This window comes from Balaenoptera ricei, chromosome 7 (genome assembly GCF_028023285.1).
Source record: "Balaenoptera ricei isolate mBalRic1 chromosome 7, mBalRic1.hap2, whole genome shotgun sequence".
NCBI classification, from domain to species: Eukaryota; Metazoa; Chordata; class Mammalia; order Artiodactyla; family Balaenopteridae; genus Balaenoptera; species Balaenoptera ricei.
This window is the reverse complement of record NC_082645.1, coordinates 77345021-77367797: the sequence shown is the minus strand read 5'-3', so window position 1 is coordinate 77367797 and position 22777 is coordinate 77345021. Positions and strand designations below refer to the sequence as shown.

The following is a 22777-nucleotide window of genomic DNA, read 5'->3' as shown; positions in this document are numbered from 1 at the left end:
TGTCATTTTTCCCCATTCTCTTCAGCTTATGTTTTGAATTTTGTCCCTTAACTAATTCGTATCTCCAACCACTTAATGTTTACAATGCATGTTGGAACTGAATGTCTTACTAGACAGCTTATTAGGTATAGGTAAACGTTTAACATAGCACTGTAGTTTGGGAGCATGCAATATGGTTATAGATTAATGTTAACAAAGCACTAAGAGTTAGGGCCAGGATGGGGAAATAAGACAGCACTCCCCTTGCCATGGGCTATTTGTCACACAAAAATAGTGGCAACATTTATGGAGTGTTTACTGTGTGTCGGGTATGTCATTTAACCATCAAAAGAACCTGTAAGGCAGATACTGTAATCATCTTAATTTTACAGAGGAGGGCCGTGAGACCCAGAGGGGTTACTTAATGTGAGTTCTCACTGGCAGAACTAAGACTCAAATCCAGACAGTGGGGCTCCAGAGTCGGCAATCCTAACCCCAGCACTATAAGGTCCTTGGGTTGCCATCTAAAAACTGGGACCTCCCTGGAGCCACAGTGGGGCAAGTGGTCCTGTATTAGCCGCCCGAAGCAGATGGGAGTTGAGTGAGAGTAAGGTGCCCACCTGGACTGGCTCATTTCTTCCCCATTCTAGACATCACCAAGTTTCCAGTTACTCTCTTATCTTAAACCGCAGTTTGTCCTCTCATAAGGTAAATTACTTAGTGATTTGAGAACCCACTCCCCCTTTCTCTCACCCCTTTATTCTGTTCCCATCCAGGCACTGACCTCTCTCCCATCTGCCTGATGGTTTGGAATTTTTGAGCCAGGTATTCTTAGAACTTTGCTGAAATGACACAGGAGTGGTTTGGGGCTTCAGAAGTAGCTTTGTCTTGTCCCACTGCACCCAAGGAGAGAAAAATTTCTGAAGGGAAAATCATCTTTTATTTGCCTGCAGTCAGCTCTGTCACAGCATGCCCCCATCTTCACAGAATAACGTTAATTTTAGGGTCCAGCCTTTCACAATGAAGATGAGAAAACTAAGACCCAGAGATCTCCCAAAGGTAATTTCTTCCTCTGTTCCTGCACTGTCTAGTATGGTAGCCACAAGCCACAGATGGCTGTTTAAATTTAAATAACATGAGAGGGACTTCCCTGTTGGTGCAGTGGTTAAGAATCCACCTGCCAATGCAGGGGACAGGGGTTCAAGCCCTTGTCCAGGAAGATCCCACATGCCGCAAAGCAACTAACCCCGTGCACCAGGACTACTGAGCCTGTGCTCTAGAGCCCGCGAGCCACAACTACTGAGCCCGCATGCCACAACTACTGAGCCCACAAGCCACAACTACTGAGCCCGCGTGCCTAGAGCCCGTGCTCTGCAACAAGAGAAGCCACCGCAACCAGAAGCCCGCGCACCGCAACGAAAAGTAGTCCCCACTTGCCACAACTAGAGAAAGCCGGCGCACAGCAACGAAGACCCAACGCAGCCAAAAATTAATTAATTAGTTAAAAAAATAAATAACATGAGAAATCTAATTCCTCAGATGCACTAGCCACCTTGTAAGCACTTAACAGCCACCTGTGGCTAATGGCCACCACACCTGACGGTGCTGCTCTACGAAGCTGTTGCCTCAGGATACTGAGCTGTGGGTGTGTCTGCTGGCCCTTCCCAGCTCCCGTGGCACTGGTCTTCAGAGTCCCTGCAACCTCCAAGTTTTCTCTGCAGGGTTGCCAGACCTTCCGAGTTATCTCCAGAGTGGCACTCATGACTAACAGAGCAGCAGGAGTTTGAAGGCACTGGATTTCTGTGTATCTGGGAATAGCTAGCGATCCTAAATGGAACTGCAGCCACACAGGGTGAGTATAAGACACACAAGGTAAGGGTCAGAATGGCCGGGGCTGCTTTCAGCCTTGCTCTACCACAACAGAAGCAGAGAGTGGCCTCCCCGCCTCCTGGGGTTGGAGAAGGTCCTGGGTGGACCTGCACTTGGGCATCAGGTGGGTCTGAGTTTGAATCCTGGCACTGTGACCTTGTTCCCATAACGTAAGCTGAGTTCAGCTCCAAAATCCTCATATTTAAAGAGGGGATAGTGATATGTATTACAGTGCGTTGTTGTTAGGACAAAACAATGTCATCAGCACACACCAAGCACCCAGTAACAGTGGGTGTGGCTCCCTGTTTCCTGGAATCATTGCTTAACTCCAGATTGGCTGCAAGGAATACCACTTAAATAATGGTCTCAGCACCAGCAGTAGCCTCCACGCCCAGCAGTCTTGGAGGAACGGCAAATCAGAGGGGAGCACTTAGCCAACTGTCTGCTTCGTGTGGCCCGTGACAAGATTAATAAGCCAGTAAGGCAGCGATATTCTTTCTATGAATTCCTTAGGCTTTTCACGAGGTTTACTGGCTGGTGGAGGTATATGTGTTATTGTCATCTATTATTCTACTTAAGGCCTTGAGTAATAGTTTAATAAATAGTAACTAACCTCTTTGGATCCACATGAGCTCAGCGCTTTGCGTAATTCACTTTTTCTACAATTATGGGGAAAAGCATATGAAACAAGTCATTAAGGTTGTGATTACCGACCTGGGCTTTGTGACCTCCCTGGGTATTTTCAGGGGATCTCAAAAGGGATTAGAAAAGTCTCAAATCAAAATTTAATTTGAATTCACTTTAATTTTTTTTTTTAAATGGCACTTTGAGGACAGGAGGAAGTCACAAAGTCCACAAACCCATGAAGGTGTCTGCTCTAAAAGGCTGGAAATTACCGCACTGTTTAATCACCTCTCACAGTAAATGTCTCACAACAAAAGGCCTGCAGAGTTTGATCTCATTCATTACAGAGTGAAGGACTTTTATTTGTTTGGTCACATCATTATCATTTAAGAAATACTTAAAAATGGTATTTATTTTTATTTCAACATGTCAACTGTGCATTTCCAAAACAGCAGGCTTTTCAGAGGAATAAATCAGAACTGTAAACACAAGACACAGTAGAAGTTTTTTGACTTCCTACAGTCAGTTTCACAAATCCACATACTGTACATTCATAGGTGAGGTTCAGCCTGTCACCCATTTCTTTATTTCTATAATTACATAAGCATAATAAATACATCTGATTTTTAAAGGTCACTTAAAATGAGTCATGATAATTTACAGTACAGTACATTTCAGTTCAAGTGCAAAAATAACTATTTGCTTAATTCTATTTCTTCCCGTTATTTTGTGTTCTGTGGTGAAGCTAGATATCCAAGTGTAGACTTTCTTCTTCCAGATGCAGTTGTGGGCAGAAGTATGGTATCGTGGAGAAGCCCTCACTTTATAATTGGTCCTGCCTAATCATAGTCAGAGAGTAAGGTGAGTTGCTCATTTTTAACTCTGTTCTTTTCTTTCCTCTCTCCTGTGCTCATCCACAGTATTGTACACACTATATAATTGACCTTCCTTCAGCTAAAGCAATGTTCCCTTGTCCACAGCCCTCCCCCAAGGCTTCCTATAACCTCAGCTTTCATTTTTAGCAGCAAGCTTTATGCATGAGTCACCCGGCCATCGTCCTGACTGTAGCTGTAATATTTACAGTAGCATGCCTGTATCTGAACTGTCCAGTGTCTGACTGTGTCTTCATGGGAAAGAATATACTAAGATGTGTTTCTTTAGTCATTGGAAAGTGTACTTACTTCTTATTTCTGTCTTTTCCATTCCTGGTTTCCTATTCACCACCTTTTCCCCTCACCAAAAACACAAGAAAAAAACTGAACCAGTACGTAATGTTTAAAAATTGTATCCCTTCCCCAGGCACTTAAATCTTATACTGTTATTTGTAAGTAGTACTGCTTAATTAAAGAAACCCTTAGGAATTCAGTGATTCTGTGTGTTTGTTTTAGTCCATCAGCTAATTAAAGCCCAAATCACTATAAAGTTGTAAATAGTGATAGAGGCTATTTACAGTATCAATATATTTAGTAAACCCTTGTCTATCAAGCCACAGGATACTAAGTTGGTTGGTTTATTTCAAATATTCCCTCCTCTGGTCTTAAAGCCCATTTAAAACAAAAGGCATTTTAAAGCTCAGCTTAGCTTGCAGTAGTCAGTAACAGCTTTTGCCACTCAAAGAATTGACTATTTTCATTATACACCATACCCATATAAAAATATATTTGCTAGAGATATGCCAAGTTTCTGATGAAACCTTTTCCTTTTTTTTTTTTTTTTTTTTTAAACAAAAGCATAGATGCCACTAACTTTTATCTGGTTACTTTTAAAATACGTCTTAAATTTTTTTTTAAAATTGTTCTCTTTAAGAGAAACAAAATTATAGATGATGTATTCTGTTTCTTCCCAGTTTGCATTAAGAACCAAATAATTAGGATAAATAATCAGAAGAGGGAAATTATATCAGCATTCACCTTGAAACACTTTTCTTTCCCTCCACGCATTTAGTGTAACTGCTGGTTTCGACGCTTACTGCCCTGGCAGAGAAGGCCTGTAGTCCTTAACCTACCAATCCAAGAACTGAACATCCTCACTGAGATCCATTTTCCTTCTGTGACTCCAGTGGGACTACGAAAGTTGACCTATTTCTGCCAATATGTACTGTAGCTTCTACATGTGTGAGTGTGTGTGTGTATTTCTGCGTTGATGAGTTCAGGTGTTCAGCAGCGTATGTGGTGCTATGCTCCTCGAGGTGCGCCCTCTGTGCTGGCAGAGGAGCCCAGTTCCATGCAGGGTGTGAGACGAGCAGGAGCCCTCAGTGTCCCCCAGAGGCAGGCCGAGCCTGCTGGTCCTCAGCCTCCTCCCTGCGCGGGTCTCCACCGGGGTGAGCGGGGCTGCTCTGCGTCTGAGATGCTGCTGCTTGAGGGGACGGCTGGTTTCTCGATGGGTCAGAGGGAGCCTCACACGGTCCAGGCCGGGCTCCACCAGTTGGAGAAGTTTCCCGATCCTCACTGGTCCCCTGGAAGGAAAAATTAGGAGGTGTCCCATGGTCAATGCCAGCAAACTTTTTATATGCTTTCAAGTAAGATATAGGAAACATGGGGAGATCATCCTGAAGTAACCACTTCAGGAAACAAGTAACAGAGGAATAAGGATAGAATGTCTTACCTTTCATCTCCTTTCCTACGTGCAACTGTCCAAGCCGCATGAAAAACACAGACACTATAAGCAGACGTATCTTGTGGATAAAGGAACGTTACTACCAACATGCCTGTTACTCCTAGGAAAACAATTTATATCAGCACATATCTACTGGGCTCCCACCAGCCATTGTAGCAAGTCACTGTGCAAGCGGCACGGAACGGGAACTCAGGCCACTTGCTAAGACCAGAGAATTCAAGGCTGGAAAGCACCTTGTCCAACAGGAAGTGAGGAAGGCATCCTCAGCCTCGGAGACAGGGCCAGGAAAAGAAGGTCCTGAAATTGAGTCCTGATGTATAGTTGGGATTTTAAAGTACACACTAAAAGTTAAATAAGAGAGAACATCCACGTAAAAAAAGTAATGTAAACAAGTACGTATGTAACCCACTGACTTGAGTAACTGAGCACCTATCACTCCAGCACATCACCTGCAGCATGTCTGTAAAATGCCACACTCCTGATTTGTAAAAATCAGGAAACATTTCTTTTTTAATGGATTTTCCTCTGAATTAGTACCCATCACTTCAAAGAGCTGAGCACCAAAAAAGGAAAAAAAAAAAAAAAAAGTTTTATTTCTGTAATTCTAAACTGTGAAAGAAAAAATATTAGTATAATGACTTCTTCATAAGAGTAGCTAAGCCATACCAGCCAGGTTTTATTAATCTTAATATATCAGAAAAAATTTTAATGATACTTAAGCCTAATAGGCTTCTGTGAAAACAAGGGTGAGTATCCAAAGTAATGAAAACACTGCCATTCAGGCAGAACTCATCTTTCCTCCTGCATCACCTCCTTGCTTCACATCCTTTATATGCTCCTCCCACCCTGATATCTTCCTTGACTTGTGAGCAGAGGATTTGTGAGTTTATTATCTTGATAAACCAGTAGGATCATACATGGACTATAATGCATTCTGGTTATCAGCAAAGGATCAGATTTGGTTTAAATTAGAGAAATATTACATGTCAGTTTACAAAATTATGATAAATTTAATTAAGGTAGTTCAAATTAAGGAAATTACTCAAACTACTCAAAGTCTTTCCCCTTTATTTTTTTCCTCCTGTGTCCTCTGCAGCTACTCTAGATATAGAGCTGACATGATTCATCAAGTGAAAGGGAGTGATTAATAAAAACAAAGGGAAGTAGACTCATTACTTTGGCCAAACTGTTCATAGAAGTCACGCTTAAACATTTTCCAAATGTATTATATAGCTTCAGTTACAATTACCTACAGTGTTTTTATCCATGCGATTCGACGCTACTCAGGAGAGACCACACCTCTAGGGACAAGAAAAACCACACTTTTTATCTTTCAGGTGAGCCCGCTAGCAAAACCACATTTCCACTGAGTTAGGTATCCTGTCAGACCCATTTAGTGGCCTCAGAGTATTACTTAATTGATCAGATATTTATTGAGGTCCTATTATATAGAATGTCCCCATTAGAATTTTTAAATTACAGAGATTAATATATATAATTCACCAAGGCAAGAACCATATATCCACACTGTTAACTCATGTCCACCAAAACAGACATTTCAAAGAAATATATAAAATCAGAATGGATTTATTTTCTTCCTTTCAAGAGGTACTGTCTTCTCTGTGAGGCCTTCCTGAACCCCATAAGGCAGAATTTTCCCTCTATGGAACCTTGTATACACCTCTATAATACACTTGTCACAAAGCACTGAAATTATTTGTCTGCATGTCTATTTCCCCCACCAGACCTCCCATAAATCTTGTTGAATGAATAACTGAATAACTGAAACAACTGAGCCTGCTTAAGGCAGGGCAGCAGAGGAACTTTTTACCTGTAAAGGCTGTATCTCAGAAGCACGGTTGTCTCTTGTTAGCTGCATCATCTCTTTAATTTGGTAGAGCGCGTAAACAAAGGTCACCCAGGGAGAGGAGCTGACCCCCCAGGCTGGCTTGTTCACATCCTCCTGTTCTTCCTGGTGCTTGGTTTTCTTGGGTGGAAGTCTGGGCTCAACGCGTGGCAGAACATCTTCTGTCTGTTGCTGGACTAAGTCGATGGTTGCTATGGGAACGGGACTAGAAGGAACAGGGATCCTTTCTGCCAGCATCGTCTTGTCTGGAGAGAAAACCATGTTTAAATCATTTCTCAGAGTTTTTACATATTTAAACAGATGTATGTATGTATGTATAAATAAATAATAAAAACTGAACAAATGGACAACCTCGGTAAGCCCATTCTAGTATGCTTGGGAATGTTGATAAGTTGCTGTGTACCAAGGGCGGCTTCTCTACTTGGCGCAAGTACTGAGCAAATGAATGTGATGTTTACCTTCCAGGGTCTCCTTACAGGGCTTAATAGACATTAACTTATATTTATTTATGAAATGTATTGGTTCAGTTAACGTATGTAACATCTGTGGGGCATAGGTTATAGTGAATGTTGCCTTTAGGCCCACTTATGGGATTGAGATTTTAAAGATAAGCATCAAAATAGGAAAAATCACACAGTAGCTGCTTTTATTGGCCTTTTACTGAAGGCATGGACTAAGCTGCGTAAGAGATATATCTAGTCAGGATTATAAAAGAACAAGAATAAGAAAAGTCAGTACTGGTCTTTCTTTCTGAGTAACTTGTTGGAATTAAAATCTGTCTCTGGGGTTTCTGTAACTAGTTAGTTTTTCTCTTAACAGAAGCACTTTGGGTACTTGAGGCAAATGCTCCTCAAAGGACAGGACACCATAGAAGATGAGCCCTGTTCCAGGACCCAAGAGCTGAGAAAGGATATTTGTTTTAATGGTTGGCCTTCTTCATTGAAAAAAAAAGTTGATTCCCCCAAAAAGTTGAAAGCTTGTTCTCCTCATCAACACATTATATTGGATATAACCTTCTTTCTGTATAATACTTTTAAGAAGGCCATGCCTAATTAAGGGACAACTTCACATTTAAGGTTTAGACATTTTTATCAAATGAAGGTTAAAAGCACAGAGATTAATACCACTTCCTATCCCTAATAGTAAAATTACTGTATAATCCTATATGTATTTGATTTAAATCTCTTTAGAATAACAGAGAAATTTAAAACCAGTACTTTCCCCAGTACCTTGTACCATAAAGCAAAACAAAAGCAAGCTGCTTAAAACAACCAGTATTCTTTTCAACATAGCAAGTGGCTTCTCTCCAGCAATGGTACACATGAGTTCACTGATACACCACTGAGAAAATCTAGCCATGCAGGTCTGTGGTACACTCTGTTTCCACCTCTGGGTTTCTGAGGGGTGTGTGTAGAATCCCCCATGGCTTCAACCTTTAGAACCATGAGGGAGCAGTGCACGTGTTTACCTTCTTCCTCATCTGGCACTGCCAGCCACTGGATCAGGGCAAAGAGCAGGAGGATCACCAGGCAGGCCATGCCGATTCCTCGGAAGGTTGCAGCAGCCCCTGTGGAAACAAGCAGCACTCCGTAGAGTGATTCCCGGAAAGACAGGCAGCCCTCATCCAAAACTGTCAATGTTCTAAAGTTCAGGGCAAAGGCAGCAGAGCAAAGAATGGCAAATGGCCATTAGCTTCCTATAGTAGGAAAAGCACAGGCCTGGGTAGGTGTCAAGAGACCCAAGTGCTGGTACTGGATATCTGTCATTGATCAAATTTTAAAACTGCATTTATAAAATAAAGGACTGTCTCCGAGTGCCTTTTTAAAATTCATTGGTGCTCTCTTCATAAAGACCATTTATCTAACTATATAGTAAACAACCTTATTAATCTGTAATTAGAACAGCCGAGCTCAGGTAGTGCTATAAATTCAGACATCTCTGAGCCCACCTTCTAGGGACCTGAATAGTCAAGATTCCTGGAGCAGAATAATGCCATCTCCACCTCAGCCCCGCCCTTGTATTTCCAATAAGGGAGATATGACAGGGCAGACAGACTGTGTTATCACAGATGCAGTGACATTACCAAAGCCAGCATATAGTTAGATTTTTTTGGTTCAAAATCTTCTGATGGAACAACAATGATGAACTCTGTTTCCTCTAGCATTATTATCAGCAGGTTTAGGGTACTTTACTTCAAACCAAAAGCACATGTGATTATTCATTTGTTTGGCTCCTTTGAGGTATCCGTGTAGCATCGCATTAAGCTGTCAGAGAAGCGTGCACGGTTACAAGCTGGCTGTAATCATCTTAACTACTGAAGCATACTGCTCTGCAATTTTGACTACCATGAAAGCTAGAAAGAGAATATATGAACAATGGAGTTTAGCTTCTGGCAATCTTCGGTAATAATTTGAGTGTTTATTGAGGGGTTGCTAAAAAAATTTGTAAGTTTTCATCAAAGAAGAAAAGGAAAAAGAGAAAACCATTCTTACCAAAATAATTGACTAACACGCCTCCGATCATGGCTCCACAACCTCTCCCCAAACCCAGATGAAGGCCCTGCAGGATGCCCTGAGCAGACGTCCTCAGCTCTGGGGGAACCGCGGCGCTGAGATAAGAAATGCAGGCTGCCCAGATGGCCGCGTGTGTCACTCCTGGAGAGGAAGAGAAGCGGACAGGGTGACTGATCAGCACTCCTTACATTACTCTTTTTTGGAACATGAGTTATTTACTTAACTAGATACATAAATATATACACACACACACACACACACATATATATATACCTAATAAACAAATATTTTATTTGTGGTAAAATATACATAACAAAATTTATCGTTTAAACATTTTTAAGTGTATGGTTCAGTGGCTTTAAGTACATTCACAGTGTTGTGCAACCATCACTACCATCCATCTCCAGAATTGTTTTATCATCCCAAACTGAAATTCAGCACCCATTAAACAATATTATCTCCAGGCCCTGAGAAACAGCATTTACCTTCTGTCTATGAATATGACTGCTCTGGGTACCTCATATAAGTGGAATCATACAGTGTTTGTCCTTTGGTGTCTGGCTTATTTCACTTAGCACAATGTCTTCAGAGTTCATCCATGTTGTAGCATGTGCCAGAATTTCCATTTTAAGGCTAAAGGATATGTAGCCTTGTAACGCTGTTTATCCATTCATCTGTTAATGGACATTTGGGCTGTTTCCACCTTTTGGCTATTGTGAATGCTGCTGCTGTGAACACTGATGTGCAAGTATCTGAGTCCCTGCTGTCAGTTCTTTTGGGTATATACCTAAAAGTGGAATTACTAGGTCATATGATAATAATACATTTAATACTTTGAGGGACTGTTTTCCACAGTAGCTGCACCATTTTACATTACTACTAGAAATGCACAAGAGTTCCAATTTTTCCACATCTCACCAGATGTTATATTCTGTGTTTTTTTATAATAGCAATCCTAATGGGTATGAAGTGGTATCTCATTGTGCTTTTGATTTGCATTCCCTAATGACTAGTGATATTGATCATCTTTTTATGTGTTTTTTGGCCATTTGTAAATCTTCTTTAGAGAAGGTCTTTTGTCCATTTTCAAATTGGGTTGTTTGGGTTTTTGCTGTTGAGTTGTCAGAGTTCCTTATATATTTTGGATATTGACCTCTTACTGGGTACCTATTTTGACATTAAGAACAGATGATATATAGATCAACGGAACAGAATAGACCCCAGAAATAAACCCATGCATGTACAGTCAATTAATCTACAACAAAGGAGGCAAGAATATACAGTGGAGAGAAGACAGTCTCTTCAACAAGTGGTGTTGGGAAAGCTGGACAGCTACGTGTAAATCAATGAAACTAGAACACTCCCTCATGCCATATACAAAAAATAAACTCAAAATGGTTTAAAGACCTAAATGTAAGACATGACACCATAAAGTTCCTATAAGAGAATATAGGCAAAACATTCTCAGACATAAATCGTAGCAATATTTTCTTAGATCAGTCTCCCAAGGCAAAAGAAATAAAAAGCAAAAATAAACAAATGGGACTTGATCAAACTTAAAAGGTTTTGCGCAGCAAAGGAAACCATCAACAAAATGAAAAGACAATCTAAGAAATGGGAAAAAATATCTGTAAATGATGCAGCTGACAAGGAGTTAATATCCAAAATATATAAACAGCTCATACAACTCAATATCATAAAAACAAACAAGCCAATCAAAATACGGGCAGAAGACCTAAATAGAAATTTCTCCAAAGAAGACATACAGATGGCCAACATGCACATGAAAAGATGCTCATCACTGCTAATTATCAGAAATGCAAATCAAAACCACAATGAAGTATCACCTCACACAGGTCAGAATGGCCATCGTTAAAAAGTCTGGAGAGGGTGTGGAGTAAAGGGAACCCTCCTACACTGTTGGTGGGAATGTAAATTGGTGCAAACACTATGGAAAACAGTATGGCGTTTCCTTTAAAAGCTAAAAATAGAGGTACCAATCCCACTCCTCGGTATATATCCAGAAAAAATTCTAATTTGAAAAGGTACATGCACCCCAACGTTCATAGCAGCACTGTTTACAATAGCCAAGACACAAAAGCAACCCAAGTGCCCATCAACAGATGATTGGCTTAAGAAGATGTGGTATATATACATATATATATATATATATATATGTACATACACACAGTGGAATATTACTCAGCCATAAAAAAAGAATGAAATATTACCATTTGCAGCAACATGTATGGACCTAGAAATATTATACTTAGTGAAGTAAATCAGACAGAGAAAGACAAATACTATACGGTATCACTTATATGTGGAATCTAAAAAATAATACAAATGAATCTATATACAAACCAGAAACAGACTCACATAGAAAACAAACATATGGTTACCAAAAGCGAGAGGGAGGGCAGGAGGGGTGACAAATTAGGAGTATGGGATTAACAGATACTAACTACTATACATAAGTAGATAAGCAACAAGGATTTACTTATAGCATAGGAAATTATATTCAGTATCTTATAACAACTTATAATGGAATATAATCTGAAAAAAATATAACTGAATCACTTTGCTGTAATCTGAAACCAACACAGTATTGTAAATCAACTGTACTTCACTTTTAAAAGATTATTTCCCATTTTTTCCATGATAATTAGCACTATGATTAACATTTTTGGAAATACAGCTTTTTACATATCTTATTTACATTGGCTATAATTCTACAAGTGGGGTTAATGATTCAAAGGATATAATATTTTTTTTGCCTTTTAATATACAGCTCCAATTTGTTTTCCAAGAGTGTAGAGACTATTTACAATGCCTCATTACCAGTTTCATTATATCTTCACCATTTGTTGGCAGGGAGGGGAGGGTAAAGATAACAGGTGAAAGAAAATTTGATCATTATTTTAATGTACAGCAATTGTGCATTGTATGAATTTAAATCTTTATTAGAGCACTGCTTTAAGTGTAATAGGAAGAGGGATTTCCTTGGTGGTCCAGTGGTAAAAGAATCCACCTTCCAATGCAGGGGACGTGGGTTCAATCCCTGGTCGGGGAACTAAGATCCCACATGCCGCGGGGCAACTAAGCCCATGCACCACAACTATTGAACTCGCACGTCCCAGTGAGAGAGCCCACGTGCCACAAACTACAGAGCCCACATGCCCTGGAGCCCGCGTGCCACAACTAGAGAGAGAAAACCTGCATGCCACAACTAGAGAAAAACCCAAGCAGACTGCATGCCATAACGAAAAAGATCCCACATGCCTCAACAAAGATCCCGTATGCCACAACTCAGACCCAACGCAGCCAAAAAACTAATAAGGAAAATAAATGTAATAGGAAGATATTGTCACAACAGGTTTTATAGATAGCTGGAAAGAATTAAGAGATCATCTGGTTCTGCCTAGATTAAGTCTTGGACTTGCTTCCTGAAAAATAATCTCATTTGGAGATAATATCATCAGAAATTCTTAACCTATGTTTCGGAAAATTAAACTGAAAGATTAATATTCATTTAAGATTTAATCTGACATTAGTCTGCTTCTGGCCAAAATGGAATAACAGGGACTGGATTTACTTCCTTCTTGAAACAACAAACAGCTGGACAAAATATATGAAACAATAGTTCCCAAGACACTGGCCATCACCAACAAGGACAGTGATCTCAGAGAGACGGGAAACAATGAGGAGCCCCAGCTTACTGCCTGGTCAGAGTTTGAAAGCTGCAGGGCACAGAGGGGGAACCGGTGAGTTGAGGAGATGGAGCTGACAGTCTGGGGAGACCAAGGCAGCTGGAGCTCCAGGTCAGAGTATCAGAGAGGAGAGAGTTTCACAGAAACTCCAGAGATCTGCAGATGGTTTCCCTCAAGTATTCAGCAGAGTACTGATTAGCAAGAGCGTGTATAGAAACTATCCAAAGCCAGGGAAAGAACCACCCAAAAGCATTACAGAAAGCATTCCTCAGAACCCATACAGGGCTGGGAATAATACCTGTTTCCACCAGCCAAACTGGAAAAACTCATGATTCCTGGGATTGGTAGAGTACTCAAAAGGGTCTTGTGTTAGTATTATGAAAGAGTTAGCCCTAGTTTAAACACTGCTCTGGTACCATCTAAGTAATGTTTAAAAGCAAGACTCAAAAGGATCACACTAGTTCCAAGTAATCTAGTTGTGTCCCAGAACAAAGCTCAAGAGTATTTGTAGGAATACAAAAATATCCAGCACCTAACAAGGTAAAATTCACAATGTCGGACATATAATCAAATTACCAGGATGATTTTACTTAAGTAGATCCATAATAGAATAAACACTATTTTCACTGGGTACATTAGATTATATGCCCTATAGTAAACTGAGAAATATCAAAATAATTTTTCTTATATGTTTCAGTAATAATTTCAAGTAGGCTGTTTTTTAACTAGAAAGATGGAAGAGGCAGTATGCACACTTAATTAATTTCCACAGAATTCAAATGAAGTATTTGCTTTATCTGACTAAACAATTGCAGTACTTTAGATAATGCCAGCCTTCTCAGAATTGAATAATGCCTGGAGAGAGTCTTAACTGTAAATGTGGACACAGTAGTACACAATTAAAATATTATATATTTTAAGGAATAGATTAAAGATGCTGCTAACTCCATTTCTTTTCAGATATGCATAGTTTTTCATTAACACTAAGGAAGAAACTCAAAAATATTATGAGAAATAAAATGAAATTTATTCAACATTAATTAGATTCAATAGTAACATCCAGCATAGATTTTGGAAATTATTTCTTAAAGGTGAATCATCAAAGACCTGAAACCACATCAAATGGTTGTCAATTAACTTTAATGGTGATACCAAGTCTATTGTTATGTCTATGTTTGAGCAATCAATTACAGGATTTACAAGTAGGCAAAGATGGGTCTATGTATTTATGTGACCAAAACAGTAACAAATATATTTTTGCTATAATTCTAGATCAAATATAATTCTAGCAGTTATTCTCTTAAATGTGAAGGCTTGGACACACAAAAAATCTTCCAATAATAGGGTTTCTTTTTTTTTTTTTTTAATTCTAAGGGTTTTCTAAACCTTTGAGTCTTCTAAGATAATTAAAGCATTTTCCAGCAGGATGACTTAAATTAGGATACTTTTAAACTATTGTTAAAATTTGTTGGCTGGTATTAAGTGGCAGTTATAAAAGATTCTCTGTAGTTAGAATTCCAGAGTTTCCTCGTTGCTTTTTTGGGACTGATTAGATCACTGGAAACTACATTCTTTAAAGCAACTCAGGGCATTAACTGAAGGGAAAAATAGGAAAGCATTCAGTAAAAAATTTTTTCTCTGGTACTAAAAGCAGAAGAATGAAAGCCATTTGGCTTGTATGTTCCAACATTTTCCAGGGTAGATGTAGAATTAAAATTGGTTTCTCTGAAATACCTTTATTTCAAAATATCATGTAAATAGAAGAATCCATATTACTTCCTAGAAAAGAACTAGCGAATGTAAATCCACAAGAGGGGATTGGGTTGATAACAATACCTTGTATACAAATGACAACTGTGGAGTTTTGGTTCTTGTTCTTAAACTTGAATATGCAACCTAGTAATCATATTAATAATCTGAAACTCTTGCCAATCTTTTTACTACACTTGTGTTCTGGTCCTCTATAATAAAGCAATCTAGAAATCTAAAAAAAAAAATTCCATCATTTTCCGTATTTGTAAAATTGTATTTTAAGTATAAAACAACTTTCCTTTAAAATTTAGAGGGTAAAAGATATCATAAGCAGAAAAAAGAAAATGTTTCTACTTCTTTCCCTTTTATTAGAGAACTGTGAAAAAGGAGTAGATGATTATTCTCTACATGATGAAATAAATAAGCAAATGTATTGTGTCACTGGTAAATGTGTTTACCCTAGAGCTATACCTTTTTAAACCTTTTAGTATGAGGTAACTAAGTTGGTGGATCAAACAGTAAGAATAAAAGGATGTTACCTCTGTGACTGACAGTAGTAACAAAGGCACATGAACTGACTCTCCTTGCAATATGTTATTAACTCTTCCTTGGCTACTTGTTACAAAACTACTGATAATTTTGAGTGGCAATTCAACACCATATGTTAACTGACAACAAATAACGCTCAAAGACCACATAGGTCATGGAAACTTCGGTTCTCAGTCGTTTCTTACTTTTACTGGGGTCCCTCGGGATTACCTTCAAGGCTAACAGAAACTCAGAGATATTTTCACACCACCTACTGCCAAGACCTTAACTGTTTGTGAATACACTACATTTGAATAACCTAGAACCATTAGAAATAATTATGATTAACATTTAATTTCTCTCATTAATAACATTATTATAGCAGCTTACTCTACCAGGAGCTGTGCTACGTATTTTACATAGATTATCTCCTTTATTCTTCCTAGTAATAGGTACCATTTTTTTCTTCATTTTCCAAAAAGGCACAGAGAGATTAAAGTGCCTTGTTCAGAGTGACACAGACAACAGGGTAGTGGAACAGGATTTGAACCCAAGGTGTCTAAGCTCGGAACTTCAGTGCTTAAGTACTATACTATACATCCTCATAACCACTGTTAAAAGTATTCTATAATAAATGTAATCATCTAATTTGAGAGGTTTTCTTGATAACATCAAACATGCCCAATAATCTGTCAATTTTTTAAAAATGTACATTCTTACTACCTTCTTCCCCTCCCTCCTAAAAGAGTTCACATCACACATAATATCAAGTTTTTTATATGCCCCAAATAACTCTTTACCTTATAATATTGAAGGCTAACTATGTGCCAGGTAATATGTTATATACTTTGCATAGAATAGTTTATTTAATACTCATATTAGCCTATTCTGTAGCACAAAAGTCTAAGAGGCTTAAAGTGACTAAGCAGCTTGCCTAAAGGACACAGAGCTTATAGGTAGGGGAGCTGGAACACAAGATAGTCTAATTCAAGCCTGAGCACTTTATGGTTTCCAGCTTACTGCATATTTTGGTAAGCTGTCTCAAATAATTTGTAGAATGAGGTGGGGACATAAGTAAATGATTAAAACACACTGCTGTTTTTACAAGTGTGCAATGGATGGCAGGATGGTATCCTAGGGAAAAAGCTAACATATTAAAGATTCAACTTTTAAACTTAGTTTTCAGCTTTCCTTCACATATTTATAAGCTTCTGAGGTAGAACGTCCTCTATTATTCAAAAGCTTTAATAATTAGAAAATATCAACTATAGTACATTTTGCAGGGGACTGTGAAATCAAACAACGAGCATTTACAGTATATCTTCCTGTATGCATGCTTCTTTGGAGAATTCAAAAACTGTAAGGCGTGGTCTTTGCACTTAAGGGTTAAAACTAAGTCAGGAAGTAAAACTAGTATTTGTTAAATAAAATAATTGGGTAACAATTAAGTGCTAAACTGTGTAACACAGTCCATAACTCTGAGAACAATTCAGAAAAGGAAGAGCTAAGTGTCAGATGCAGTTTGCCAGAAAAGGATTGTTGCAGCAGAAGATATTTAAAATGAATTCTGAAGGGACAAAATAATGTCTATTTTTAAGAGACTGTATAAGAACTTTTAGTAACTGTAAAGCATGGGAATGATAAAGAAGAAAACTGCTCTATTACAATTTATGACTATTCTGATTAAAAATTAACTTTAGGGCTTCCCTGGTGGCGCAGTGGTTTAGAATCTGCCTGCTAATGCAGGGGACACGGGTTCGAGCCCTGGTCTGGGAAGATCCCACATGCCGCAGAGCAACTAGGCCCGTGAGCCACAACTACTGAGCCTGCGCGTCTGGAGCCTGTGCTCCGCAACAAGTGAGGCCGCGACAGTGAGAGGCCCGCGCACCGCGATGAAGAGTGGCCCCCGCTTGCCGCAACTAGAGAAAGCCCTCGCACAGAAATGAAAACCCAACACAGCCAAAAAAAAAAAAAAAAAATTAACTTTAGCAGTAACATCAATGACATCCGTATGCCAATTTATTCACTGAAATACTAAACTTAGAGCATTTTGTATATCTTATATATTCATGCGACAAGCTACTTGTGTTTTAAGGGTTAAGTCAGACAGAAAATTTCCCATATGGATGATAACAGCCTGGAATCAGGGCCAGAATTTCCACTGTCAGATAAGGGCTACATTGTAACGCTTTCATAATTTCTCCATGTTCTTCCAGAACATGAGAGGAAGGAAAACATGATTCTCACCCGGCTGAGCAGGCATACTAAATAGGAGAGTAAAGCTCCATAAATGTCAGTTCAAGCTTTCCTACTGGCGACATTAAAAAACTATCTTTCATCATAATCTTAACCTAGATCCTACCGATCAAGCAACCTGCAGAGAAGGACGCGACACAGACCTCATTTTCACCCTTCAGTGCTTGAGCCATTAATTTGAGTACCACAAAAGGACCTCTTTAGTTACAGCAGCCCTGGTCTGGCCTTACTCTCCTTAAATACATTTTAATAGCAAAAATAATTTGAATCACATTCATCTCAAAGTCTTGCAAGGATTCACAACAGACACCGGCATAAAAATGAGCATAACAAATTTGACTTTGATTTTTATCAGAAGTGTATACTCCGGATCACAATCAAGAATATGTTTAAATGCTTCTCGTGCAGAAGTAAAGGAGAAAAACACATGGGTTCTTAAAATGAGATCTTATAAATAAATATAAACTATCCTAATCCCTCCACTGCACCCAGCAATGCTTTTAGGCACTTAGACCCACTGTCTCTTTTTAAAATAAATTACAGGCTCCTTATGAGTAGGAAATACATCTTCTGCTTCTTTACATGGTGGCACCCATTGCCTACTGAATAACATGTTTGCTGCAAAAGACAAGTGAACGGCTAAAAGGCTGCAAGAGACACTGGCTACTAAATGTGAGAAAGATCATAGGAAAGAAACATCCTCATAATCTCCAACAGTCTTACCTTGACCCCAAAATAGATACCCACATAGCCTCCTTCCTAGGGGTCTAGAGAGGAGGAAATTTGCTTTATCCCCATCCCATCTGCTAATTATTACCAACATAGCCTGAGGAGACAAATGCTGAGATGACTACCAAGAGCTTCAGGGAATGAAGGATAACAAGGAATCTTCCTCTGTCAGTTACAGGTAACTCCAAAGAGGAAGAGATGAGTAGCCAGAGATACGGAATAAAGCACATCCCTTGTCTCCTCCCCTTCCGTTGCTCCACTAGGTGGTACCAGTTCTCATGGTGTTTTGGGGATGAGGCACGGGGTGAAAGGTTGAAGAGCTAGACCTCACCTCTATTTTTTAAGAAGACCTTCTGTGTGGCGCTGGGGCCGGAATCAAAGAGTGGAAGTGCTGACTGTTCAGTGTCACGACCATCAGTGATGAGAGTCCGTGTCCTGCTTCCCCACCCTCCCCCTCCTAAGGCTGGGTCTTTGGAAATCATCAGGTAGCAGTTCCAGTCAAGGGATTAAGGGGCATCTATCATGATAGTGGGCTTGTCCTGTAATTAAATCATGCCATGTTTTGTCATCATTTCTTGTTTTACTGCATCCTAAGTACAGCTGCCTTAAGCACAGGGACTTTAAAGTCATTTGGATGAGCCTTGTAAATTTGGAAGAATTCAGACTGGAAAAACAAACCTGTTCAGTCAGAAGTGTGTTCCTATGAAACAGGATTTACTCCACATAGATAATCCACTGTTTTCCGTAGGGTGGGCATGGGTCAAACAAAGGCAAGGGATTTTTTGTTGTACAGCCAAAACACTCAGCACTCACTTCTGCCAGGGAATGAAACCGTCTCCTCCAGTTTTAGACGCAAAGAGCTCTGCGGAACTGGTCACAGAGCCCTGTGTTAGATGCGGAGACTCTCCGTATTTACAGATTGCCCCTTTTTACTAGCTTCAGATCAGTAACTAGGTTTCTACTGGCACGGGGGAAATAAAATGAAACACAGAGGTATAAACTGCAGCCTGCCATGGGAAGCAGGGATAACTGCCCTAAGGTGCACATAAATACATATTATACAAATATGTACTGGGTCAGCAGCTTAGGATGACAAACCCATCGAGCCCCAGCCAAAGCCTCCCACTCAGGTTTCCTGAGATGCCATTCCGCTCTCCACGGCTGTGCTTTGGCACGTGGCTCTTCTCTGTGCCAAAATATCTGCTTCTCTTTAGGCCACCGGGTGGGGTCCTCATCACCTTTCAAAATCCAGCTTATCTGTGATTTCCTTGGGGAATCTTTTAATAATATCATCCTCCCAGGGCTTCCCTGGTGGCGCAGTGGTTGAGAATCTGCCTGCCAATGCAGGGGACACGGGTTCGAGCCCTGGTCTGGGAAGATCCCACATGCCGCGGAGCAACTGGGCCCGTGAGCCACAACTACTGAGCCTGCGCGTCTGGAGCCTGTGCTCCGCAACAAGAGAGGCCGCGATAGTGAGAGGCCCGCGCACCGCGATGAAGAGTGGCCCCCATGGAGCTCCTTCTCTGTTACCTGGCACATTTTTCTGATTCCATCTAATCCATCTAACACACTGGGTAGCAATTATGTATTTACACATCTGGCTTCCAGAACAGACAGTGAGACCTTGAGGTCTAAGTTAATATATTGTTTTTTAATTATATTCCCAGCACTCAGCATGCTGCGTGACTCTTGGCGGCTATTTAACGTATCTTTAATAAATTAACAGGAAAAAAAGACGTTTTCGATTCGCAACAGCATTTGCTTTTTCCCTCCTATAAAATTCTTCTCTTGTTATAAATGTCTTCTTTAACCACTGTTTTAAAAAAGCTTCTCTCTTTTGCTCTCTTTTCTTTTTTTTAATATATATATATATTTATTTATTTATTTATTTATTTATTTGGCTGCACCGGGTCTTAGTTGCGGCACACAGGATCTTCAGTTGCGGCATGTGGGATCTAGTTCCCTGACCAGGGATCGAACCCAGGCCCCTTGCACTGGGAAGTGCAGAGTCTTAGCCACTGGACCACCAGGGAAGTCCCTGCTCTATTTTCTTAAGTCACTAAGGCAAACCATCCTTTTTTATCTAATTCATATTAAATTAAAAGGAGAGAAAAAGGTATATGCATGTATTATTCATGTATTATTATAACAGGTATACCGGTTATTTTGTTTTTTGTTGTTTTTTTTAAGTAAGAGTCTGCACGTGGTGTCATACCAATAAATAAAGCAGTTAAGTCAGGCGAGCACCCTGCCTCATAGAATAGAGTCAGAATTAGAGGTGGGAACCCCTAAGGCTGTGTTGCTTATACCTTGTTGTTGCACATTTCTTTCCTGCAGTTCATATTTTGTGCTTTGTTTTTCTTACATGACACAATACTGAGATGTATGCCCCACCTCAAGACTATTCAAGAGTTCTAATTATTACAAACAATAATTTCTTATTGTAAGACCAAATTTCCATTTTCTATATATTTATAAACAAAATCTCTTTTCATCATTTATACCACTGCATCAGACCTGAGAAAAGCACCCTTAAAGTGTGTACATATTTGAATTTTTTAATTTTAATGTGACTATAAATTATGTCTCCTTTCATTAGGATAGGTTTTTTTTTTCACTGCCACGATGGGATTTGGTGAATGAGCTTTTGCATTTTATACATTTTGTTTAGATATATAATTGTGAGTCTTTCATCTTAGATATTATGATAAAGAATTACGTTGATTGTACGGCATTTGCATCCTCAGGGTTAGGGAAAATAATAATGGCAATCTATAAAGCTAATAAAATTGTATATAGTCATAGACTGTTTGGTACAATTAATGATTTAGGAGCCTGGGCGGCCCCGGAAGACCTCAACTCCAATGATGTTATCCTGAACCTTTATTTTAATCATAATGCCAATCACCAAATGGTTTAGCCAAGCTGCTAATAGAACTTCTCAGGATACAGTCTGGATTATATGAGCTAATGAATAGAAATCAATGCTCTCACTGCTCTTAAGCCACATGGCAAGAAATTTTTTTCAAAGTTACATGTTGAAGGGTCCAGTGAAGCAAAGAGAAGAACTCAGGTTAGGATATTTGAGCAAAGATTATAAAGGTGCATGGGAAAACAACAGCCTGACTATAAAGCTTTAGTTACAAATCACTAGATGTGATCAAAGTAACTGAAGAAATAAAATAGTTATGACAACCTTTTTTTTTTTTTTTTGCAGTAAGTATAGTTAACCTACAAAAATACCAAAATCTTTAAAATATAAATCCTTTTATATTTAAAACCACCTTTGGATGTGTACACCTAACAGTTGTACATGAGAGTTTATTGCAGAGTTCCTCTTTCTTTGTTTAATCACAAGGGTGTGGGAAATAATCCAGCTTTGTTTGGTTCAACAAACACAGAACACTCAGAGGAACTGAAGAACCAGCCCCCTGACGTAACCTGTTCCTTCACAACCACTTCAAACTCATATAAAACAGTGCCTCTGCCCTTCCTTTGTAGAGTCAGATGCTGAAGGCCACTGAACTTTCATGTAGTCATAACTCAAGTAGAAAAATAATTCTAATTCCAACTGTTAACTTGCCTTGAAGAACTTCCATGGGGAGAACAGTCCAGGCATTTTCCAGGTAGGAAATATAAATATAGCGAGCCGTATTGCAGGCCAGGCCAATGTACAGAACCCTAAAAAAAGCAAAGGAAAATAAGTTGAGGCTCTGGTAGAGATAAAAAACATGCAAATATCACCTAGTTTTCCCCCTGCCCCAAACATCCATCATCCAGCAGACAGTGTTCCAAACTCAGAAGTGGGGAAGCTAAAGGACAATTAAATTTAACCATGAACTCTTAGGAATAAGAAAACTGCTTCTAACATATCTGCTCTCGGCCTTTTCAAAATGCTTGTTAATATAAAAGCAAACATCACCCTTCCTGAAACTTAATTAGTAGCAGAGATGATGCTTTTTTAAGATAGTCTGGGCATACTGCCATCTGTAATGACATTGCTGGCTTCCTTCCAGGTGGCTGTAGGGTAAATATGCCTGGGATTGTAGCCACTTCACTATGATGGGGGAAGAACGGCTAAAAATGAGAACACGTGAATATGTGGCCTTGCTTGCGATACCCAAGACACCAAGCAGTTTCACAAAGAGACTCTCAAGGTCATTGAAAACTATCATCCAACAATGAATAATAACTATTTGGAAATCAAACACTTTTTCCTATCAGTTCAATTGATACAAGTTCATTATTTTAAAAAAAAATCCATGATATCACATGCTTACAAAATTGATAAATATATATCAGCCTCTAGCTTTCACCCTCACAATCACCACCAC

At 39.3% G+C, this 22777-nt stretch overlaps 2 protein-coding genes across 3 annotated transcripts in view; one reads left to right on the top strand and one right to left on the bottom strand.

Annotated features, from left to right (window-relative positions):
* The window catches only part of NEMP2 (nuclear envelope integral membrane protein 2), a 37298-nt gene extending 29989 nt beyond the window's left edge, over positions 1-7309 (top strand). The window contains exons 8-10 of the transcript XR_009504249.1: positions 1701-1831; positions 3251-3333; positions 4417-7309. The gene's annotated coding sequence lies outside the window, so the exon portion shown is untranslated. The remainder of the gene's footprint in view (positions 1-1700; positions 1832-3250; positions 3334-4416) is intronic.
* Positions 2814-22777, bottom strand: part of MFSD6 (major facilitator superfamily domain containing 6) — a 73010-nt gene continuing 53046 nt past the window's right edge. For both annotated transcript variants that reach the window (XM_059928373.1, XM_059928374.1), the window contains exons 3-7: positions 22027-22124; positions 9448-9609; positions 8424-8522; positions 6920-7200; positions 2814-4927 (exon numbers count right to left, since the gene is read on the bottom strand). In XM_059928373.1, the coding sequence (XP_059784356.1) occupies positions 4724-4927; positions 6920-7200; positions 8424-8522; positions 9448-9609; positions 22027-22124 (844 nt within the window). In that variant the 3' untranslated portion in view covers positions 2814-4723. The remainder of the gene's footprint in view (positions 4928-6919; positions 7201-8423; positions 8523-9447; positions 9610-22026; positions 22125-22777) is intronic.